Source organism: Dermacentor silvarum, chromosome 4 (assembly GCF_013339745.2).
Source record: "Dermacentor silvarum isolate Dsil-2018 chromosome 4, BIME_Dsil_1.4, whole genome shotgun sequence".
Taxonomy (NCBI): Eukaryota; Metazoa; Arthropoda; class Arachnida; order Ixodida; family Ixodidae; genus Dermacentor; species Dermacentor silvarum.
Genome location: NC_051157.2, coordinates 84,836,396 through 84,858,909, shown reverse-complemented (window position 1 = coordinate 84,858,909; position 22,514 = coordinate 84,836,396). Strand labels below are relative to the sequence as shown.

The window sequence follows — 22,514 nt, the reverse complement described above, 5'->3', positions numbered from 1 at the left end:
GGTGTAAGGGGAACTTGCCACTCAATCTCCCACGCGAAAGCAAGAAAGCGGGAAGGCAGCGCGCGAGGGAGGGGGGGGGGCGCAGCTTCTACTCTGCCAACAACTGTGCTCGTACTTTGCCCGCGGCTGTGGCGGTCGCCCGCACCATCCTGTTATCTCCACACGGCTCTGACCTTTGTATGCGCTGTGCATTCGCCGCTCAGTTTCCGTTGAAGCGATAGACCGCACGGACCTTCGCCCGCTGCGGCGGCTGCGCTTGCTGCCAGTGTTTTGATAGCCGTTGTCTGCGGTCATTCAGTGTGATCTATTCATGTTTGCTTGTGCGCCCTGACACCACGCTTGTTAATTCAGTTAGTAAGCGAATGTGTCCAAGCTTATGCAGCCGATAAAACTAATATCCCTACTCCGAATAGCTCTCTACTAATTTGCTATCGCAATTGATGCTTCGCCTTCCGGGCGAAACTGCGATGTTTTTTTTTTTTAGTAATGAAATCTATTGCGACGAATCGTCCGTATAAAAATATTATACTATTAGAAAGGATTCATCTCCAAACTAAAAACATTAAACTATTAATCAAAAGTATTTAAACGTCACATTATTCACATACTGCGATTTTTACCGACAATAATTACTGAAAAATCGGTACTTTCCTCAACAGTCAACGCCTTCAGCAAGTGCTGCCCCCCCCCTCCCCCCCCGAAAAAAAAAGGCCTGGCTTGTCAGCTACATGAGCAAACTGCTGTTCATGTATTTCGCATTTATTCTCATAGAATATGTCCACTATAGAGCTGCCTATACGTGTCATGTGCTGTTTTAATCACGCAAACGCGAGCGTGGCCGCATTTGTGCCGGCGGTTGCGTCCATGTTCGCGCTCTAAATCAACATGACACATCATCAAATCAGCAGGAGACTGGCCGATTGACCCGAGTTTTCGAGAAAAGCGCAAGTGAATTAACTCTGCAGATTATGTCGGCATCTGCCACCTGTCATTTGTCGCGGCTCATTGTCAGCACCCACATTTGACATTGCTTCTTGTCCCTCGTTAAAAAAAAAAAAAAAGCCGTGCATACTGCCATGTTTTAGTGCTATGCACGCATTCCACCACGTAACAACTCGCCGGCATGACGAACCGGCTCGGCGGAAGCACACAAAACACGGGAAAAACGCTGAACAAATAAGACAACCGCAATACACGAAGCTGTCAGCGCGTGTCAGCGCGCGTGTGGAATGCGTTTTGCCCACCAAACAGGCCCACGTGCACCGCAAGATTACAGTGACCGACTCGGCCGAACGTAGGCCGGGAAATGTCTATCGTGTAGTAGCAGAGATATGTCTTATATTTCATGCGCTTCACGAATAGCGTTGAACCTTCTCGAGTGCACGTGAACGCCAGCGATCATTCTGGAATGTACGGTGAGGCATGAATAAATATAGAGGACGCACTTGACCTGTAGAATATAGTTCGACGGCCGGCGACTTTGCTCTCCGGTGTCGTTGTGATTTGAGCGTTGCTTTTTTTTTTCTGGCCACAAGTTCACCCGATAAAGAGGTAGACTCTTAATTGACTCACTGTTGTGAGAGTTTTTGGTTATTCATTGTCACTATACAGCGGGACAATAATATGTACCTCAGGTCAGCTTATCGATACCTCGTTGTACAAATCCTTAATTTCGTCAAAAGAAATTCTGGAGAGAGGATCAGCGAAGGCAATTAAACTTTCCTGATGTCCTTATCAATCGAGATTGTTTTAACGCAGCTTCAAACAACTAACACCCATTCGGCTTCGTTGACCAAGCTGTCAAGTAATCTGCAACTGACCCCTAAGCGACAAGAACAGCTTTTGCAGCCAAACACGCTCACCAGAGCTATCGCGTCAGCCCTGCGTCAGTTAGAAATAGCAAGGCCAGAAACGTTTGATGGTTCTTCAGACAGTCCAGAAACTTGGCTTGATTACTATAAATGAGGGGCCGACTACAACAGGCGAACGTTTGACATGAGTTGAGGGTTCAAAATGAGGACACTTCTTGTGACAACAGCAAAAACATGACACCAGTTGGGATTGTTACAATACAGGTATCAGCCTTGACACCAATGCAAAGTGAGTGTCGTTGCAACGCTCCAAGGAAATATTGTTAAAAAAATGAATTCTTGTGTTTTACGTATGAAAACCACGATCTGACTATAAAGTTGGCCTTGTTCGGGGGACTGCAATTTAATTTCGACCACCTGAGGTTCATTAACGTAAGCAAATTGCGCGGTACACAAGCGTTTTTGCACTCCGCACACATCAGGCCGGGAACGAACCAGTGACCTCGCGCTCAGCAGCGCAACGCCATCGACACCGAGCTACTATGGCGGGTAGGATGTGGCGGGTACGCTAAAAAGTGGGCCGATCCTGGCGATAGTGCAGAAAGGGTCCAAGCCCAATGACACATACCAGGGACAAAAAAGAGAAAGAGAGAAAGGAAGAAAGATAGAAATAGAGGAAGAAATAGAAAAAGAAAGAAAGAGAGATATAGATAGAAAGAAATAGAGAGAGAGAGAGAGAAAGATACAGAGAGAGAAAGAGAGAAGAGGAGAAAGAAAGGGAGAGTGAGAGAGATAGAGAGAGAGAAATAAAGAGATGAAGAGTGAGAAAGAAAGAATGGAAGAGAGAAAGAGAGAGAGAAATAAAGAGATGAAGAGGGAGAATGAAAGAAAGGGGGAGAGAGTGAGAAAGAAATGGAAGAGAAGAGAGAGAGAAATAAGAAATGAAGAGGGAGAATGAAAGAAAGAGGGAGAGAGTGAGAAAGAAAGAATGGAAGAGAGAAAGAGAAATAAGAGATAAGGAGGGAGAATGAAAGAAAGAGGGAGAGAGTGAGAAAGAAAGAATGGAAGAGAGAAAGAAAGAGATGAAGAGGGAGAGAGTGAGAAAGGAGGAATGTAAGAGAGAAATAAAGAGATGAAGAGGGAGAATGAAAGAAAGAGGGAGAGAGTGAGAAAGAAAGAATGGAAGAGAGAAAGAGAGAGAAAAGAAAGAAAGAGAGAGAAACAAAGAAAATCATCACGAAGGTCAGATACACACACGGCAAGCTTCGCTTACCCCCATTTACTCGACAGGGGAAGGTCTGGTGATTTTTAATCAGAGCGCACGAGCGTCAACCGCACGGCATGCCAGCTGCCTGTGATTTTCAGTAGGGACACTACTGAAAATGAACAGCGTAGCAGAATGCCTTCGAAATTGCCTTGTAATAAAGTGCATATATGCTGTCGGCGATCCCGCCTCCCCTCGACGCTACGACGCCGCTGACACGCCATGCGGTCCACACTCGCGCGTTCTGGTTAAAGCATTGCAAACGTGACCACATACACGCAGACGAAGCACAGATTTCCAGGAACGAGCACCGCTACCAACAGTGTTAACCGAGGAAAGAAAGATCAAGCATCGGTAGGGGCTCTTCTGAAAAGCTGGGCTATCGCTGTGAATGCTTTGCACATTTGTCGAAACTGATCTCCGTCGAAATTGAGCCTATAGAAGCCGGCGTATAGGGTGCCTGTAGGTAGGCTTCCTACAGCTTAAGGTAGGGAGCCTTCACTGCTTGCATGTATAGGCTATAGCTCACAGCCTAGAACACCTGTCACCGCATCTGTAACTTTCTCAAATATAAACGCTCGACTTGAAAAGCCAGCGGGCGTCAGCGTGTCTGCCTCAGTCGGTTCGCTTACGCGGTCACAGTGCACGCTGGGTGTGACCCCCCCATGCATCGAGCGGCCAAGCCGCGAGTGACATTTGTTCAACGCTTTGTGACAGCGTCGGAACGATTTAAAGCTGTCGACAGGGCTGGCCGCACAGACAAATTACGTCGAGCGTCGTAAAAAAGTTGCCGGAAAACCGTGTCTCCACGGTTATAGACCGCGGAAATGCGGCTTTTGTGCTCACAGCCTTCCGGCATTTGTTTTTCCGGCGCGACTTTCGTGCAGCTCGTGCGCACGACAGCGTTGCGACCATGCAGGCTGCTACGGCCGAAGACGGCCGTCGTTGCCAACTTGCTTTGCAACCTCCTGCTCTCCGTGCAAGTTCACCAAGGTAATCTCCGGTGTAAACGCAACGACTCACGCATGCGGAAGAGTGACTAAAACAAACAAAGCAAGCAGTAACATGTGAGCTCTGCGCACACACGTTGCGCACGCATGGTCTGCGCGCTCCGACCCATAATTCGAGAGATAATGGCACGCGGTGCTGTAAGTGCTTACGCTTGGGAAGAATACCTTATTTGCAGACAGGGGGGAAACGAGCAAAGACTGGTCACTTATGCTAATACGCGCGAAATTGCGGCAAAACCCTTAAGCCAGCGTTGTTCGTGGTCTCATTTGACGGGAAGACAGTTGGATTGTGTAGCGCGAACACGCGCTGGGTTTTGACTACTGGAGCGTAGGAAACTCGTTTTCCAAGAGAATGCTCAACCGGGCCATCGAGCAGCCTTCCATGTGCTTTGTTTTTCAGCAAGCGAGGAGAGCCGAGTTTAATGCTCTAACTGAGATGTACTTTCACGCAAAAAAAGAAAAATAAAAAGTATATATACTTGCGTTCATCCACTCGTCTGAAAGAACTGTAAACTGCTGTAATTTTTCTCGGACAATCGCAAGTACGTTTATTTATTTATGTAACTGTAAATCGTCTGGGGCTTCCTGGATTCCTGTGCGTAACTTCGCGTTCATGATTTTCAATGGTATTCCGTGTTGTTCGGCACATAACGCGACCTAACGTTGTTGGCCACGTGACGAGGAGTCTCCGGTGCCACGTGAAAGCGTCAACCTCTCCTTTGAAATAATCGCATAAAAAAGGAAAGAAAAAAAAAGCAAACTCGAAGCACTTCATGTGTACATTTATACGTCGATTTATGCGTAATTTTATGCGTCAGTGGAGGAAAGAGAGTAGGCAGTGAGCACCACAATTAGTGACGTCATGAAGTCCTTCTGCATATGTGAAATATTCCTTCGCTTAACACATATTAATAAAAAAAATGGTGACCTCACGTGAAGCACTTCAAGGGGAGCAGCATGTATCAAATTGTAGGGTGTGTTCCAATACTCGCCTTAGACGGCTAAATAGACAGCTAAGCGGACGGCGGCCATCTTAAGTCTCGTTCCAGTTCTCACGAAGATGTCAAAGTAGACAGCATCGCGAAGACGTACAGCATCGAAGTCAAGAACGATGCAGGCTACTTTCGTGTCTAAAGAAGATGGCGACTGAGCAGGACGTAGAAACTCCACGGGAAGGTTGTCTGCGCACACAAAAACGTAGACACGCTTTTCTATACCCTAAATGTAACTCACATCATGTTTTTCATAGGTTCGCAGGCAAAAATACTTAAAATACAGAACTAATTTGTGCTTTTCTTAACTTTCTTTTTGTCGCCGCGAGGTGGCGTCAGGTCGCAAAAGCGTCTTCCAGACAGCTCGAAACGCGTTCCATTACTTGACCCCGAAGCTGTCTTGGCTGTCTTCGTAGACGTCAAAGTAGACTGTCTACGATGATGGAAAGAATTGGAACACAGCCAGAGACGGGATAATGTATTCTGAAAGCAAATTGGGATGAGTGTGAATTTCGCGGCGGCATGTAAACGATGCCGTTACAAATAAACCTCAGTTGAGAGTTCAGCGCTCACCGGTTTTCTTCTCTGTACTGGCGTTAAGTCGTCTCGCACTGTTAAATCGTAAGAACACAGACCGACTTAGCCAACTACAGTAACTGCTTGGGCGCTTATTAGGATCAGCCTGTAAAGTCGTTTAGAACTGCTGCTTCACGAAACCAAATGATAGTAATAATAATATAGTGAAACGCTTGTTTTGGATGCAACCGTCACAGCTCTATTGTGCCACACCACGTGTCTTCATCGACGTGACCTCTTCGTTTGCTCCCGATTTAGGTGCACGTTAAAGAACCCCAGGTGGTCCAAATTTCCGGAGTCCCCCACTATGGCGTGCCTCATAATCAGAACTTGTTTTGGCACGTAAAACATCACAATTTAATTTTTTTTTCTTCATCTGCTCCCAAAGTCCGTCTCGTCCTCGACCCCAGAGTCACAATAAGCTCTCACGATCGATCCGGCTACACTGACGCGGCCATAAGAACGTCTGGACTCTCCCTCTCTCTCTCTGGTCGCGAACTATTACCCGTTGACGCATTGTACGATCACAAGTTTATTTTTCCTTTCTTCTTGTTGTAACCGCACACTTACACATCACAGGCAGACAGAGCTGACGTGATTGCAGGAAAGTGCTGCCTAGCCTTGACCATTCCTTTCTTTTCTTTTTTTTTGCGATGACCAAGTGGTAGACGATGCAAACTGAGTCCTCACCGTGTACGACAATCACCGCAGTTAAAGGAGCAAGTGTGTAGTTGACGCTCAGTAAACGCCCATTTCTTGATAAAACGCCGCTGGAACGGGAAAAATGTCCTAGCAACAGTGGCGCACCGACGGGGGGGGGGGGGGCATGAGGGGTTCGGGGGTTGTAACCCCCCCCCCCCCCCCCGCTGAGGCCAAGTTAGCCCCCCCCCCCCCCTCCCTTTGTTTCACCCCTTTTCATTCCTTGCACCTTTGAGTACTGCAACTAAGATGTAAGACGCACAATCATCTGCACGCTCGCGCACTCGCGCAAAAAGCGCGTTTTTTGACAATTTCCCGTGAAGAAATTGAGATTAGTGCCGTTTAGATGGTATTGGCAAACTGTCAACCCCCGCTCCCTGGCCGAGATCCAGGGTGCGCTATTGCCTAGCAACACCATCATCTATCGGTGTCTCGGCGTCGCGATCTTGCAGCCTTTGCTACCGCTTTCGACGCACTGAACGCCACCACCGTACTATTTTACCGATTGGTCGATCGAACAAGCTCTTCCAGTAGCAAACAACTCGCTCGCTTAGGCGAGCTGTCCACGGCCACCACGGCCACCACGGCGCAGTAAGCAAGTGATGCTACATTGCTGGGCTATCTTTTTTTTTTCAGCCCTTGTTTATTTTGCCGTCTTTTCTACATCCGTTAGTCACTGTTGTTTACTCTTGATGATTGGGGTAGCAGGCGCTTCGGTCACCTATTTTCTCAGGCAGTAATCGTTTAATAAACAATAACAACAACACAGCAAGCGCTCACCAACGCAAAAAATGCAACGTTTGAGCGTGCATGAATTTGAAGCAGGCCGCGCGCTGTTTGCTACAATGTTAAGGGCTGAGCGGAACGTGCAATTCACAAGGCCATTTACAGTTCGGTGGTTGTTGGGAACTTCGCGTAAGCTCGTCCGACACGCATCGATCACTCGTAAAGCGCGCTGCGATATGAATAGTCACCATTGAATTGAATTTGTAGAATTTATTTTGCCATGTGACAATGACGAAATATTTACCCCGTGCTCTGGCCCTGGCAGAACACCATCACTCATGAAAGTTTCAACGCGCTGGTAAACTGTAGAAGGTACGCAGAATGATTCATGAAACTTCGACTGTTAAGGTGATTTTCGCCTGCAGAATGTTGGCCCCTCGATAAAGCTACAACGGCACTCCTTGTGAGTGCCTTTTCTTTCTTTTTTTTCTGCTATAGATGCTAAAGGCTCACTGCCGTAGTCTTTCTTGATGTCCGCTAGCGGCACCGAAGTCTGCACACGGAATCCGCAAGTTTTTTGCCAGAATTATATGAATAAATAAAGTCGTATTACCCAGTGAGGATTCGAACTATGAACTCACAGATTGTCAGTGGAAAATTCTACCTCTCGGTCACTGCGATTTTTTTTTTTTTACGTGGTGCTTATTGTAGTGAGCATCAAGTCTTCCTCATTTGACTATTCAGAGTTTATAGAAGACGCGCTTGTTGGACCGCAATGCTGAGCCAATAGTTCCTTTGAAATTTCAGTTCGGTCAAATGATTGGCCGCTTGAAGGGCATGTATGACCAAATAAAGTTTCAATTGGACTGGTACCCTCTCTTGACCAGTTGCCTTCATTGCCCCCCTCCCTCCCCACCCCTTTTCTTGAAGTACAAACATGCTGGTACTTTTTCCGTGTTATAAGCTGTAGAGCACTGCACGGGCCGATTTTTTTTCAGCCCGGGCCCGGCCCGGGCCCGTTTTTACGTTGAGCTGCCCGCCCGAGCCCGATCAAAACTTTTATGGCGAGACCCGGGCCCGGCCCGGGCCCGGAAATAATCTACGTTTTACCCGCCCGGCCCGGCCCGCCACCCCTTTATCTTAGGCCCGATCCCGGCCCGAGCCCGGCTCGAAACCGGCCCGAACCCGGCCCGAGACCGAAAAATATATGTTTTACAGGGTTGAGACGCCCGAGAATAACTCGCTGCACGTTACATGCACACCACCAGAAAGCCCGAGCCCGGCCCGGGCCCAGCGTCAAGAAACCCAAGCCCGGCCGGGGCCCGGGTCAAAAAGCACACGCCGTGCCCGAGCCCGGCCCGAGCCCGAGAAAAAACTGCTCTACCCGGCCCGGCCCACGGGCCGGGCCGGCCCCGGGCTTTCGGGTAAGCCCGAGCCCGTGCAGTGCTCTAAGCTGTGCACATTGTGCTTTCCGCGACCTTTTTAGACCATACAAGAGTAATGTGTCGGCTAGTGCCCATGTGGTTCTATAGCTCGGCCACTCCGCCGTTGCTACAGCGACGAAGAATACTGGGCATGTCCTCTTGAGAGATATCTCGCTCAAATGATTCGCTGCAGGCACGCGCTGGAGTTTATCCACTAACAAATGGCGAGGCGAAGGAATTTAAACGAAGCGGTAAGAAGCAAAAGACGGGATACCTTGCCGGATATCTCAAAGCGGCGGGAGAAAAAGCCATGTCTCTCGACTTTACGCCACCATGCAGGGAGCGCAAGCTCCATAAAACAAGTCGGCAGTGCGCCTGGGTTTAAAGTGGACGGAAGCATCAACCGGTCAGCCATCGAGATAAGCAAGATACGTTTAGAGCATTGATGTAAAAAAGCAGGGGAAAAAATTGATACGGCAGGAAGCGTTACAGGCATAGGTCCCGTACAATGTATATAGAGAAGTTTTTAAGATCAGAAGATTAAGGAGATGTATACAAAAATGCTAGAATGAAAACTATGCATAGCATACCTGGTTAACTCGAGCAGGCTGGATGACTATTTGTCACCGCTCCGTTTCCAAGGGGATGCTAATAAGTTATCATCATCATCAAGACGACCCGAACACAAACCTACTCTTTCTTCTTTCTGAAAGGAGAATGCTCGTGCGTATCTGAGAATGTTTACTGCAACGTTTACAATGCTTACGTGCAATACTTACTGTGCGTAATATTGTGCCACCTTTCGCCTCACTGCCTCGCATTAAGGGCGGTATTGCAACTTCCTTTGCTAACTCTCTCAATTTATTACTATAATAAAACGCCGCGTGATTGAAATCATTGGCGCGTGTTACTACAAATAATAATTATTTTGTAAGTAAATAATAACTTTGCCCTTCGAGGCTACGCCCAATGGCCACTTTTATTCAGCAAGGTACTACATAATAATAGAGGAACGAAAAGTATGTATACGATAACACCTAAGTGAGGCCGATAACGATTTACCCGCTGATTTACAGAACCGTATCCTGGCATGCAGTTGCAGATATTCGTTTTTAACGAAAAAGAAAAAAAGAAAAGAAATACGACTGTTATACATGCAACCCCACCATTCAAAGAGCGAACGGTCGAGCTTATTGGTCAAAATTGAAAGTAGTACTAGTAATCAGCATTTGGCAACACAATGGCCACTGTAGGCCATTTTGCATATGTAACGCGCAGGGTATTAAGGGGTCTTCAAACTTTAAACACGTTCCACAGGCCTTTTCACTCTCCTACTGCGACTATCAAATGAAGCTGCGAAAAGGCATCGAGGTTGTTTATCAAGTCGTGCGGACGTGAATTATAGATCGACAAACTTAGGTGGTGTTGCCGGCCCGAGAGCGCAAGGAACGTGCGCTTCCGGAGTGAAAAGCACTCGCCTGCTGGCTTCTAGTTAATGGCCGTGATGAGCGTGATACGTGTTTCTTACACTGTCCTTGGTGGGCTAGAAACATGGTGTTATGTTTTGCTGCCCCTGTTAGCGCTCAGATATTTTTTATTGCGCTCAATATTTCCATCTTATTCACACCTGCAAGACTAGAAACGCTGGGCGATTTGATACATTATGGACTAAGACGAAAACCAGTACAAATTAAGACGCATTCACAAGGAATACATGGCGTACATAGAAAAAACTACTATGCCATATGCCATATGTTATATGCCATAACGTTCGTCATTTTTCCTTTTCTTTAATGTTTTACTTTCGGGTCTGGTGCGAAACCCTTCGACTTGTAATATATATATATATATATATATATATATATATATATATATAAGAAAGCGAAATACAGTGTATATATGTATATATAGACCATATTTTGAGGTATATAAGCCGAACCGATCTATAAGGCGCACAAACGTGATTGTGCATGCTCATCGCAAAAAAATTCTGCGCTTACTCAATTCCGGCCCCCAAATGTATGTTAAAAAAATTTTCAAGAGCCATAAGTTATAGCACAGAAAAAAAACTTCAACCAACACTCATCTTAGGCGCAGGAAACCAACATTTATTGCACTTCACTCGTAATCACCGAAAACCTCCATCCTCCGATGCAGTCAAACGTTCAGCCACTTCGGCCGGCAGCATTGCTGAGTCATCGTTGTCGGTCTCTGAATACTTTTACGAGACGTTGTGGGCACGTCGCTGGCATTGCCTATATGTGGTGTGGTGTGCTCGGGACGAACACGCGAACTATGACAACACGCCTGCCTGAACCTGGGCACACGCATACAAAAGCGAAATTATGACCGGAAGCAGGAATCAGTGCTATCTTACGCGCGGGCGACCGATGATGATGATAGGCAAGAGGTGCTTTTTGCAACGTGTATGTCTCGGGAACCATAACGCCCATCAATAAAAAAAATTGTGACAGACAAGCTATGGGCTCGCAGCCATGGCATCCTGGACGTGTCCACCTCGCACGACCTTGTGAGGTGGTTATAACTCATAAAAGTTATGAAGTTTTATAAATAAAGTTTATTCATCCTACTCCTTCCTTTTTTACTTGTTGCGTCAGTTTGAACTGTGGGTTTAATCTTTCCAAGCAGTTATAGTTAAAAAAACTAATGAACTATAACTGCATAAACTAGTATGCGTGAACCTCAATCATGGAGGCATCCATATCCGGGAGGCCAGACTGGCTACCGCCCCTCGTTGCCTACACGGCTAACCCCAACATCTAACACTTGCCGCCACGGTCGCTCCACTGCTAATACAAGAATCGATTTCTTTCGGAATGTTCCCACGTACACATTCTTGTATACTCGTGAAAAATAACGCTCAAATTGGTCGCGCCAGCGACCCTGGTATTACGCATATACAAGTCGCTCCGCTGCATAGGACGCACCAACGAAAATTTTTGAAAGAAGCGGCGGCTTATAAGCCTAGGACGTACGGTATATATATAAACAAAAATATGCCTCTATACCATCACGCTGTTTTGATGTATTACCGTTAAGAATTGCATGCATAAATCTACGAAACGTTTTCAGTGTTTCTTTTGTTCGTGGGCGCCTGGGAACATTCTTGATTTTGACGAGATTTACGACATCGAAATTACGATTTACGGCACCACGATGACTGTAAACAAAAACCGCATTGCGCATAAAAGCACTTGATTCAGAGACGACGGACACATAAACCATGGCTATAGTGAGTACTAAGTAAAGGTTACTGAAGTTTTCATAATTGGGATAAAAATAATATCACAGAAGAAACAAACAAACTTACATGTTCTGGATTTTTACGGGGTGACGTCAAAAAAAAAAAAAGAAAATATTTATGACGATGACAAAATTTTGGACTCGTAGTTTTGTGAGATTGATGACGACCTGGTTGTACGATTTGTTGTACACTTGACGCGAAACGATTTATTTAAGATATGAGAAGACAAAAAAATGTACTTAGCCGTAAAAGATACTCGTGATGGAAAAGGAGGGATCGGTTCTTTGCAGGATGTTCAATCCAACCGGCGGGCTTCTTCCTTCTTTTACGCCACGCGCAAATGGAGCTGCCAGTGCAAGTAAGCAACGTGTCATTATTTAGCACACTTTGGCGGCTCCTCCAGGACACCAAAGAGGCAACAGGGACACCAAAGCTGGTACTCGGACCAGGTCCGTGGGTTGTGGGCTCGCCCAAGCCTCGATAAACCCAAGGGCCGCCCTGGTTTTAAGTTTTGATCCCCCTACTGCCGCTTGGGTGCCCTGGAGATTCAGCGCCGCTTGCTTTATTAATTTCTCAGGTGCTCTCCCTAGGCCGGTTCGCCAATTTTATGTTAATTTTCGCAAGGTTAAATGATGTCATACAGGATCAAATCGCACAGTAAACCTAAAGTCCTTCGTGCAGAAGGAAACGCGAAAGAAGAGACGAGGTGCATCCTTCCGAGCGACTGCTAACCGGCCAAAACACGCATGAAACAACCTGCTTCTTGGCCAATCCCCCGTAGTGGGTATGAGCCTGTGTTCGGACACAAGAACAAGAACGACGCCCCCACCTCCCCTATGGGTATGCGCCCAAACTTTTCAGGACAACACTACTACTGTCGCCGCCGGCTGAAACGTCCTGCAGAGAACCTCTCCCAGAAGAGCAGGATCGGGGGTGCGTATAGCTTCCTTAGTCCTCGTGTCATGATACACGCGACTTACGTCGTATTTTCTGCAACAACTACATAAGATTGTTCAAAATAGGGGATTCGAGAGTTCACCGTCCGAAATTCACAGCAGTGGCAGACATCAGAAGGTTGTTTTACTCTTTCTCTTTCCTTGTCTTGTCATTTCTATACTGCCACTTTGTGCCTCTTCTAGATAGTAAACCCCGACGTGCCGGAATATAAATCGACGTCAGTACTGTTTTAGCTATAGAGCTTTTTGGAGCCTAATACAACGGAGCATACGAGCGGGCTTTGAAGGTGCCATGAACAGCGAACGAACGGGCTTGATGGCAGACGTTTTCACTTGGCCCAGCCCTCTGTAATACAGGGTGCCAGATGGTTGTCGTGACAAGGGGCAGTATCTTCTGAGGCGCCGCACAAAGAGCATTGTCCTTTCCCAGAGTAACGTTATCCCAACTTCGCACCGTGCACGTAGCGCCCGCTGCTAAGGCAACAGTAACCAGACGGCCTCACTCGCCACGAAGGTGCACATAACCTTGCGCGCGACCCCGACATCCCAGTTGGAAAACAATCGGCACACGTACATGCCGCTTTAGCTTTATTACCCGAAGGATCTGTAATGTATAGTCAAGCCGGTGTGCAGAGTGAGAAAAAAAAAAACGCAGAAGAGATACGCGACAAATTCGTGAGAAAGTGCGGCAAAATTATAGACGAAGCGCTTCAGCGATACAGGAGCCAAACCGGCTTTGCCGAAGGCCGCCAGACTGACTGCTCTCCCTTCTCTACTGTTTAGAAGTCGCTTCGCCCTCTCTTGCTCCTTCATTTTCTTGTTTAGCGTTTGGATTTCGAAAGTGCACCTTTCGATTCCACGTGCGAAGTCTTTTGCTGCCAGTAGAAATCGGTGACGTCAGTGAGTACAGCGCAGGAAGCCGTTGCGTACGCGTTCGTCACAGCAGACACCTCCCCTTCCCGAGCGTTTTATATATGGTGCTCGTTTCGGACGCTCGTCAGTCGAACGTTCACTTTCGTTCTTTGCGTGAGTTCAATCAGCTCGACAAGAGGACCCTCTTCGGGACTTATCGCACGGCGCGGAGCAGGACGGTGGAAGCACTAGCGTCTTCAATGACTTTCCAAACGTGAGTCGATATTTGCTCGTTCTTAGTTTTAACGAAGGTCCTTGTAGCGTTTGCGACGGATGTAAGGGGGCAAGCATGTCAGTCATGATGACCTTACCGATACCGCAAACGAAAGTGACTATCCTAATGTAGCCAAATCAAAGCCTCCATCAGAGGTTCGCGCATGTATTCGGGCGCACTTTAATTTACTGTGATCTAAGTTGCAACGTCCGGGTCTGTCTAAGCGGAACGTTGCCAGGCGTATCGCGAGGTTCATGTCCTAGCGGCCGTAACGACGCATCCAGCCTGTGACCATGTATTGTTCACCGTAAAACCTATAAAAATGTAGTAGTAAACGTAGACATGCATGACCTCGGCTTCTTCACAGTAGACATTTTACAATACAATAATGGCACTCGCACATCGTCGAGAGAGCACGCGGAAGCTTACGTTGGGAAGAGTAAGGTATTTGCTCTTGGAGTTTTTTTCTGCCTTCCAACAGTGAAAACCATCACACCAACATGTGTTTTATACTTTGGAGAGCGAACAGCATGAGATCAGCTTCAGATAAATTTCTGTGCACACCACTGTCTTGCTGACCTTAAGCAACTGTACTTAACACTGCCACTGATGGAAGTTATCAAGCATCGGTGTTTCCCGAAAGCTCGAATGCAAAACACTAAATTAATCGTCATGTGTTTTTTTAGCTAGTTTTAAAAGAAAATATAACCTACAGTGATTTTCTCAGCAACACTGCTGGACTTCTCGGCAACGTTACTTTGGGTGTCGTAAAATCAAATTTCAACAGTTTGGCAGCTTATTTGGTCTACAAAGGCATAAAAGTCATAAGCAGCGTTGGACGGGAGAATTGTACGCACGAACGCTCCCTCAACCCCACCTCCTCCCTTGCTTCGTTTTTTAATTGTTCACGACCCCCCCCCCCCCCCCCCACACACACACACACACACACATGTGCGGAAAATCAAGCAAGCGCACTCGCAGGATAACAATGAGCCTTGATTTCTGGGATTTCACACCGAAGCATCATATTTAATATTGCACCTAGCCAGTAAATAACTATGCAGGCAAGACCACTATAGGCACATTTCTCCAAGCGCAATGATAGGACTAAATTCCTTAACGGCCCACTTTCCGGTGTACGTTAACGCCATGTAGGCAGAAAACCTCCACATAAATTGATGGATAAAAATACACAGCAACCACCTGCATCATTCTGATTGTGACCGTAGCACGGACGAAGTTCACTCAAATACGATCTCTACGAACCTGTACCTGCGGCAATAACGCAGGCCGCATGGCCACTAGTATCTTGTGATCTCATTCCTGCACCTCCTGCCGCCATCTACTGCTTCTCGCTTTCCTCCACCGTGCAGTTTGTTTTCTCTCTGATAGACTACTGTTAGGCCTGTTGTGCAGATTTAATGAGATTCTCTAGTACCTTTTTTGTTTCCATCTCCAGATTAAATACGAAGCACATGGCAGTTGCCTTTCGGGCAACTATATATACGCCTTTATTTCAAATTCTGTACGAGGATTCTTTGACGACCTGCTGTTGACATGCCTTGCAACGTTGCATCTCGTCCCATACTCCTATCCACCCTTTGGTTTCTGACGTAAAGGCCGTGTCGAGCCCTTTGTCAAGCCTTCTATAGTGACGAATGTTGTTGTGGTCGACCTGAGTGGTCGTGGCGCAAAGCCACAGTGGGACATTCTTGTTCTCGTTCTTTAGTGAAATGGAGCAACTCTCTCAGAGGGATCGGTCCATTAGTCACGCAGTGAAAAGACTGTTATTATCACATTTTTTAGGGATTCAGAGCTATGGTAAAATTGTCTGTTCCTTCTACGAGGGGCCACCATTGCTTTACGTGGAACTCTTCTATAAGACATATGCAGCTATATATATGTAATTATTTATGTATATAGTATATACACGCAAGGCAGGAATAGATGCTGTGGCCTCAGCTATTAAGTTCCGACTGCGCACATGCCATAAAGGCACGACTCATGTTGTGCCTTTATAGAGGGCACCTGAGACATCCAACAGTGCAAGCAAGAACTTAAGTTTCCGTTGCGTATACTTCGGCCTTTCTCTCCTTGTGGGTACGTGCCAAATGTTGAAAGGTGGTGACAAGCAACGACAACTGACCCCGTGAGTTCTTGCCTTCCGGTAACCGATTCGTACGCGATCTAAATATTACGTGTAATCGGTGCTAGATCAGCGATTACGTAAGCAACTCAAGAACTCCGTTTTTAGAAGCTTGTCGCGACGCCCGCCTTCTTTCTGCGGAAGGAAACAGTGCAACTTCCGCTTCCTGCCACTTGCCCGTGAGACCCTTTCTCGTTTTCAATATTTTCCACTAGCAGCACTGCTACAGTGACGTGGTGCGGTCCGCCATGCGGGTGCTCTTGTTCCGATCTGCTGGAGTCTCGGGGGTTCATTGAACTATAATCTGTCTGATTCTCTTCCCCGCGCGCGCGCGCGTGTGTGTGGGCGCGCATTTTTTTGAGCGAATCCCTTCTTTGCCTCTTCCTTCAACTTTTCCACTACTGCTGCTGTTGTCTGGCACGTGTCGTCTGGGGGTGGTGGAGATTGGGTATAATCTACATGGCAGGAGCGGGTCAACATCACTATCCCAGTTATCACAAATCAGCGCAAACAGCTTCGCTTATACCGATTATAACAGTGCGTGGGAACCACAGGATCTTTTTGTTCTCGCCGGTCGCATGCTTGATTTCACCTTCTTTCATTCTTTTCTCAATTATCTGTTTCATTCATTCTGCCTGTCATTTTATTCATCGATTTCTTCATGCCTTTACGTTTTCTTCTTTATTTCTAGCAACCAAAGCTAGCTCGGGGGCTATATATGTCGTTCTGTGCCGCGCACGAGGTTTCAGGTTTGATTCCTAGCCCCCATATCCGACGGGGGTGGAGCCCGAAAACGCTCGTGGTATACCGCGCCTTGCGTGCGTGTTAAAGAAACCCAGGTGGTAAAAATTAACCTCTACTACGGCGTCCATCGTAACCTGCTGTGTAATTTAGGGACGTTGGACGTTGAGTTTAGAAATCTTTTTTCATTCATATCTCCTTGGTTTTTTTTTTTTGTTCATTTGTTTCGTGATAACTCCAACCCCACTTTTCTCGTTTATCCTCTTTCTTTCTTTCTTTCTTTCTTTCTTTCTTTCTTTCTTTCTTTCTTTCTTTCTTTCTTTCTTTCTTTCTTTCTTCACTGTTGCCTGTCTGTTGTAGTGATACAGTGGGCACCAGGCCCACGGCTTCCTGCACCTTTCCGTAAGAGCGACCGAGCGAGCGAGCCAGTCGACCGTGTCGCCGACTCCTATGCTTTCCGCACAACTTCATCGCCTTTCTTGAACCGGCACGGATTGCTGCTTTGGGAATCCAGAAGCTGGTGGGGGGCGAGGTGGCGTACATTCGCGTGCGGTGCGTCAGGCCCGATGTGGCCCAGTTTCGTTCCGCCAAGCGGCTGCACGTATGTACGGACTTCCCGAAATAAGACGGGGAGCTCTTCGTGCTCGCAGGTACGCACACTCTCTCGCGACAGAAAAAAAAGAAGAAAAAAAGAAAGGAAAGGAAAGGAGAACGTTCGACGACAAAATTCTCAGCGAGCGCCTATCCGTGGGTCTTTTGTTTTATCAGTCCATTTCACGCGCCCGCTCGGCATGAAAGACCCGGTATGGGCCAATGAGCATCGAGTATACACGAATGTACGTATAGTTTTCAAATGGCATGATGGCGCTGCTGCTGCATTGAATTGAAATGAATGCTTTATTCTAGTGTGGATCTTCGCACTTAGGAAGGGAGGACAAATGGCAGCGGCGCCTGACGGGGCCGTCCCACCTCGGACGACAGTTGCAGGAAAACTGAGGCAGCAGAACAGAAATGTTATAGCAGTACATTTGAACTAAATATTAGACAAATACACAATGAAGAGCCGATAAAACTGCAAGCGTGCATACCCATGTGACAAGTGTACTATGTACGCGTATATGCACAAAGAAGCACTGCGCATATCCATCACTTTAAAGAAGAAAAAATGCTAAACACTAAAGTTTGTCGGTTGTTATATTTAGCATCGATTTACTCACTAACGTCTGTGAACTCTGTGTACAGATATTTCCGTTTTGCCCAATATCGCCAATTTTGTCTTGAGCACATGAAAGAGAGACAGAGAAATTTATTTACAGAAAGGCAGAGAGGTCGGCCTGAGCTGTAACTTGCTCTGGCCTGCTGCTCTACACTGGGGAAAAGCGATGGGGAGAGCACATGAAAGCGCACACAAAACAAACAGCCTTCGCACAAAAGAAACTGTTTAAAAACACACATGAGAAACTATTTATAAAGGCATTATAAATTTCCAGAAATTTGATATTCCTCGCGAAAGGACAGTGTTGGTTGGACAATGGTTGGAGAGTGTTTCTGATTACCTGAAAACGAAAAAAAAAAAGAAGAAAAACGCGAGGCCTTGCTGTCGAAAGCAGTATGGCACTTTGCATATTGAGATGAAGACACTCAGTTCTTTGTAAAGAAGACGACAGTGGAGGCTAGCGGGGCCAATTGGCGGCTCACTTCTAGTGCCGAAACGTCGTACCGGATCGCACGTGAATATGAACGCCTCAGCCGTTAAGAAGCACAGCGAGGTAACCTTCGCACGTTTCGAAACTTGACCTCAATCTCTATATATATGTTGCGGAGCGTCTGTTCTCGTTTGATCTTCACCTTACTTCCTCTTCCTCTCCTTCTAGACTTCATGCAACTTCATTGCAGGTGCGCTAAGTGCTGCTGACCACTTGTCTAGGCACAGTATATACGGCGCGCCAGATAACGATGCCGCATCGCACTCACCGTTCGTGTTTGCGGTGGTCCATTTTTTTTATGTTGATGCCCACGATGGCTCTTACGGAATTTTGCAGTGCGCTGATCTGGCTCATCCGACAAAGCAGACGTTGCTCTGTCCCCCCTGATCAACCAATAATTTTCCATTACCACGACCGCGTCGTGACACTAAATCGAGGAAGACTCGGCTCGAAGGGCCAGACAGCGCACCCGATTCGCCTTCACCGCCTGCCTGCCCCCTCTTCTTGGCACGCCTTCTCTCGCCGGCAGGACAACGGACGTCTTACGGTGCCGCCGGCTACATGACTGACTAGCTTGGGCCGCTTCGGCTTGCATACTATGTACACAAGCGCACGCGCAGGATATATTCGTGCGGACGTTCGCTTCCTCTTAAGAGGAAGTACATGTCCCTCGTCGCCCTTTCCTCTGTCTCGAGAGAAAGCCCCGGGGACTGCATCGCCGCCGAAGCCGCCGCCGAGGCCTATTTCCTCGCCGCCTCTTCCTAGTTCGTGCCCTATTATGACGGTCTGCCGCAATCCCTGCGCCGACGACGCCGAGCTTTCTCCTCCTACAGGCACACCTGGAAGAACAGCGGTGGCAGGAGGTTGGGAGGAAAAGAAGTCGCGTAGTGGGTGGGGGGAGACAGAGATTTCTAAAAACGAAAGCGAACGCTCTCTGCGGGCGAGCGTCGTTCTAGATTTTCGCTCTCGCGGCAAGGGCGAGTATCTGATGGACAGTTAGGAACCGACTGCCGGCCGACGGTGGGAGAACAGGTCCGCTCTGGAGTGCCTGCGGACAGATAGTTGTCAGCCTTTGGCTTTGGAGGAGCCGCCCAAACGACCCCTTGCGTCTTTCTGCTGCCGACGACGATCGGACTGGTGGAGTCGAACTTGCGCGCTCTGCATGCTGCTGCTGCTCGTGGTGCCTGTGCTGTCGCTGCTGCTGCTGTCTGCTGACTGATCCTGCCCGACGCCATTGTCATCGCGATCCGTGGCGACGTGGTGTTCGAGGTTTCTGCCTGACAGGTAGAGTCGCCAGCCGGCAGCCGTCCACATCCTGTGTTGCATAGGTCACCTGTCTACTCGTCTCCCGCCTTCCGGTCGTAATCTTTCTTTCGTGTACGCGCCTGCTTTCATCGCTTTCCTCTCTTTCTTTGGCGCGGAGGTTACATAGTGCAAAAAAAAAGAAAAAAAAAAAGAAAAGGGAATTAAGAGAAGCAGCATGTGATAGCCAGTACTTGACGGCGTAAGAGAGAAAAAGAATATGACACAGTGAAAGGGATATGACATGGCGAAATTGCAGGGCTATCTCGGATGATTCTATGAGAGGCTCGTGTGGCACAATATGCGTGTTGGTGCTTTTGAGGAATACTTCCGCCGGCGGCCTAAACAACGCCGCCGGCAGCCGTTTAGCCGGTCGTTTAGTTGAGACTATTTGTGGAGCGAATGCTTCTTCAGGAAGCACCACATTCTGGTGTCGAAGTCGCTTGAGCCCATCGCTCTGAGATGTGAACGGTTTCTTGTCGGTGACTCTCCGCGAGATCAACTGTGCTCGTCGATCACCGATGCTTCCTGCAGTCTTTATTCACGCCGGGAAACGCGGCGTCTGGTGACTGATGCCAAGAATCGGTTAGTGGCTCGCGGCCACCGTTTGTGCAATGCATTATGCGACGCGCAAGGGAGCCTGTAGCTTCTTTTCTATTTTTTTACAGCTTTCAATGTGTCCCGCAACTAGGCACGTGTACGCTCCGTTTCATACGCATGCGTTTTAGAAATGCGAAATTCTCCGTGTGGTGTTAGAGCACGCAGTCCTGGCCAACCGATATTTCTTATCTTATTTCTGCTCGCGCGGAAGATGAGTTGACCCAGCAAATGCTATAGTAACTCTAAGAGCGACGAAGCGTTTTCGAAAGCGCTTTGAACGTCGCAGCAAGACTCAAGTTCATCTTAATTTCCTTTAATGTGAGCTAGTCCACGTTGGGTTCGCACACTCTGTTTCATTGGCGTCAGATTCTTCTCGAAGCGTATTCAAGCACGAAAACAGAACACAACAAAAAAAAAAAAAAAAAAAAGAAAAAGAAAGAGAAGGCGACGTTTGGGACTTTTCCTGTTAACAGAAAACGCGCGCTGCCATTTCGAATTGAAGCAACGATGTCCAATTGCTGATTGCGAGTTGCCTATTAATTTGTGCGCGTGGGCTATTCTGTGCACCACTTCGACTTGTACTATACGCGCTCATTTCAGATTCCTTTAACCGCCTGCACTGGGTGAGGTGAACCTGTTCGCACGCTCGGTCATTGCTATGGCCAACTCTCGCATTACAATTCTCGCCAGCACACGTCAAATGCATGTCGCAGGCAACTGACCGCTCACTTGGCAGAGAAGCAACCGGCTTTAACCCAGGAACGCCTATTTTGGCTGGTTTGCCGGGCAGCATGCAGAATTAGTCTCGTATACGAAATTTATTTCGTCAACTTCTCCTTTTCGTCGCCGCATGGCTGGTTGGCCGACCTTGGCCAATCTGATTGCGACACGGTTTCGCGCCTCTAACCCCCCCCCCCTTTTCTTTCTTTCTTTCTTTCTTTCTTTCTTTCTTTCTTTCTTTCTTTCTTTCTTTCTTTTCTTTTCTGTTTTCTTTGTTGTCGTCACAAAAAAGTGCAACTCAGCAGCTAAAAGACTACACCTGCGGTAGCGAACAGGCTAACTCGCAGGCCAGCCATTTAGTGGGCGTTTCATTGTTTTCTTTTCTCAGACAATGGTCCCGCGACGACCACGATGACGACGTCATGTGGCACCTTGAGCGCGACCAATCCCCCTCACCCGAGAGCGCGCGCATGCACTTTTTTTCTTGTCCGGCTTTTAAAAACGAATACCACGCGAGGACGAAGCGCGCAGTCCATTTTCTGCCCTTGTCGCGGTGCTCAGTTCACGACGAAGTAGGACGCTCGACACGCGGAAGCCTGTGCGAGCACCAGGAATAATGCGGCCGCTAGAGCTGTAAGTACGCAGTGGTGGACCTGCTTCTTCACGGTTTTAACTTAATCGAGTGCAGTTTGTGCACCACCAAGCAGTGCGAACTGCGAAAGTTTACATAATATAACTGGGTTACTGTGGTGGAGTATCGATAGCGACGCTTGTGTACGAGATGAAGGGTGTCATCGTGACATTGCCTCAAGGCAGGCTTTTTTTTTTTTTTTTGACACGCCCCTTTAGACGTGTTCACTAGATCTTTCGAGTAAGCCGCGACCGAACGAGCAGGGCCTTCTTATGGTCGGCTCTTGTTGTAGGCGAGTGCCACATGGCATATTTGCGGTGAGGAAGAGTGAAAACGCTGTTAGTACTCGACATTTGAGGCCGGCCAACTCCCCTGTTGAATCATGAGGCATGGCGGTTACGGGAAAAGCTAATACACGAAAGCTGAACCAGTGGTTCATTAAAACTATGCATAGCGATTGGCCATCACTGATTAATGCGGAGAGTTGGGCTAGCTGGTTTAAGTAGTTTGACATATTTACAGCGCTGGGAAAAACAGAGGCACACAGCATGAAGACGGGACGGCAGCTGTGCTTCCGTTTTTCCGGAGTAGTAATTATGTCAAACTAGCCATCCCTAAGCAGAGGTGTTGGAATAAAGAACAGTAAGAGTGCTTTACTACATCTAATCTTTACGCAAGTCAGCGCCAAGAGACGTACGTGGAAGACTTCAGTTGTGAGAAAAGATGCCCCTTTTCATACAGTCATACCTGTACTTGCATTTCATGGCGCTTTCCGCATTCAAGGACAGCTGCAGCTCTTCATCGTGTGCCTGTTGTGTT

At 47.6% G+C, this 22,514-nt stretch overlaps 1 protein-coding gene across 4 annotated transcripts in view; it reads left to right on the top strand.

Moving 5' to 3' along the window:
- LOC119450341 (elongation of very long chain fatty acids protein 7) overlaps window positions 1-22,514 on the top strand; it is a 44,030-nt gene that overhangs the window by 12,739 nt on the left and 8,777 nt on the right. The window contains exon 2 of one of the 4 annotated variants that reach the window (XM_049665811.1): window positions 12,058-12,125. In XM_049665811.1, coding sequence (XP_049521768.1) covers window positions 12,058-12,125 — 68 coding nt within the window. Of the gene's footprint in view, window positions 1-11,985; window positions 12,126-13,705; window positions 13,850-21,462; window positions 21,698-22,514 lie in introns of those variants that run through there. The other 3 variants (XM_037713773.2, XM_037713770.2, XM_037713772.2) reach the window with 3 other exon arrangements.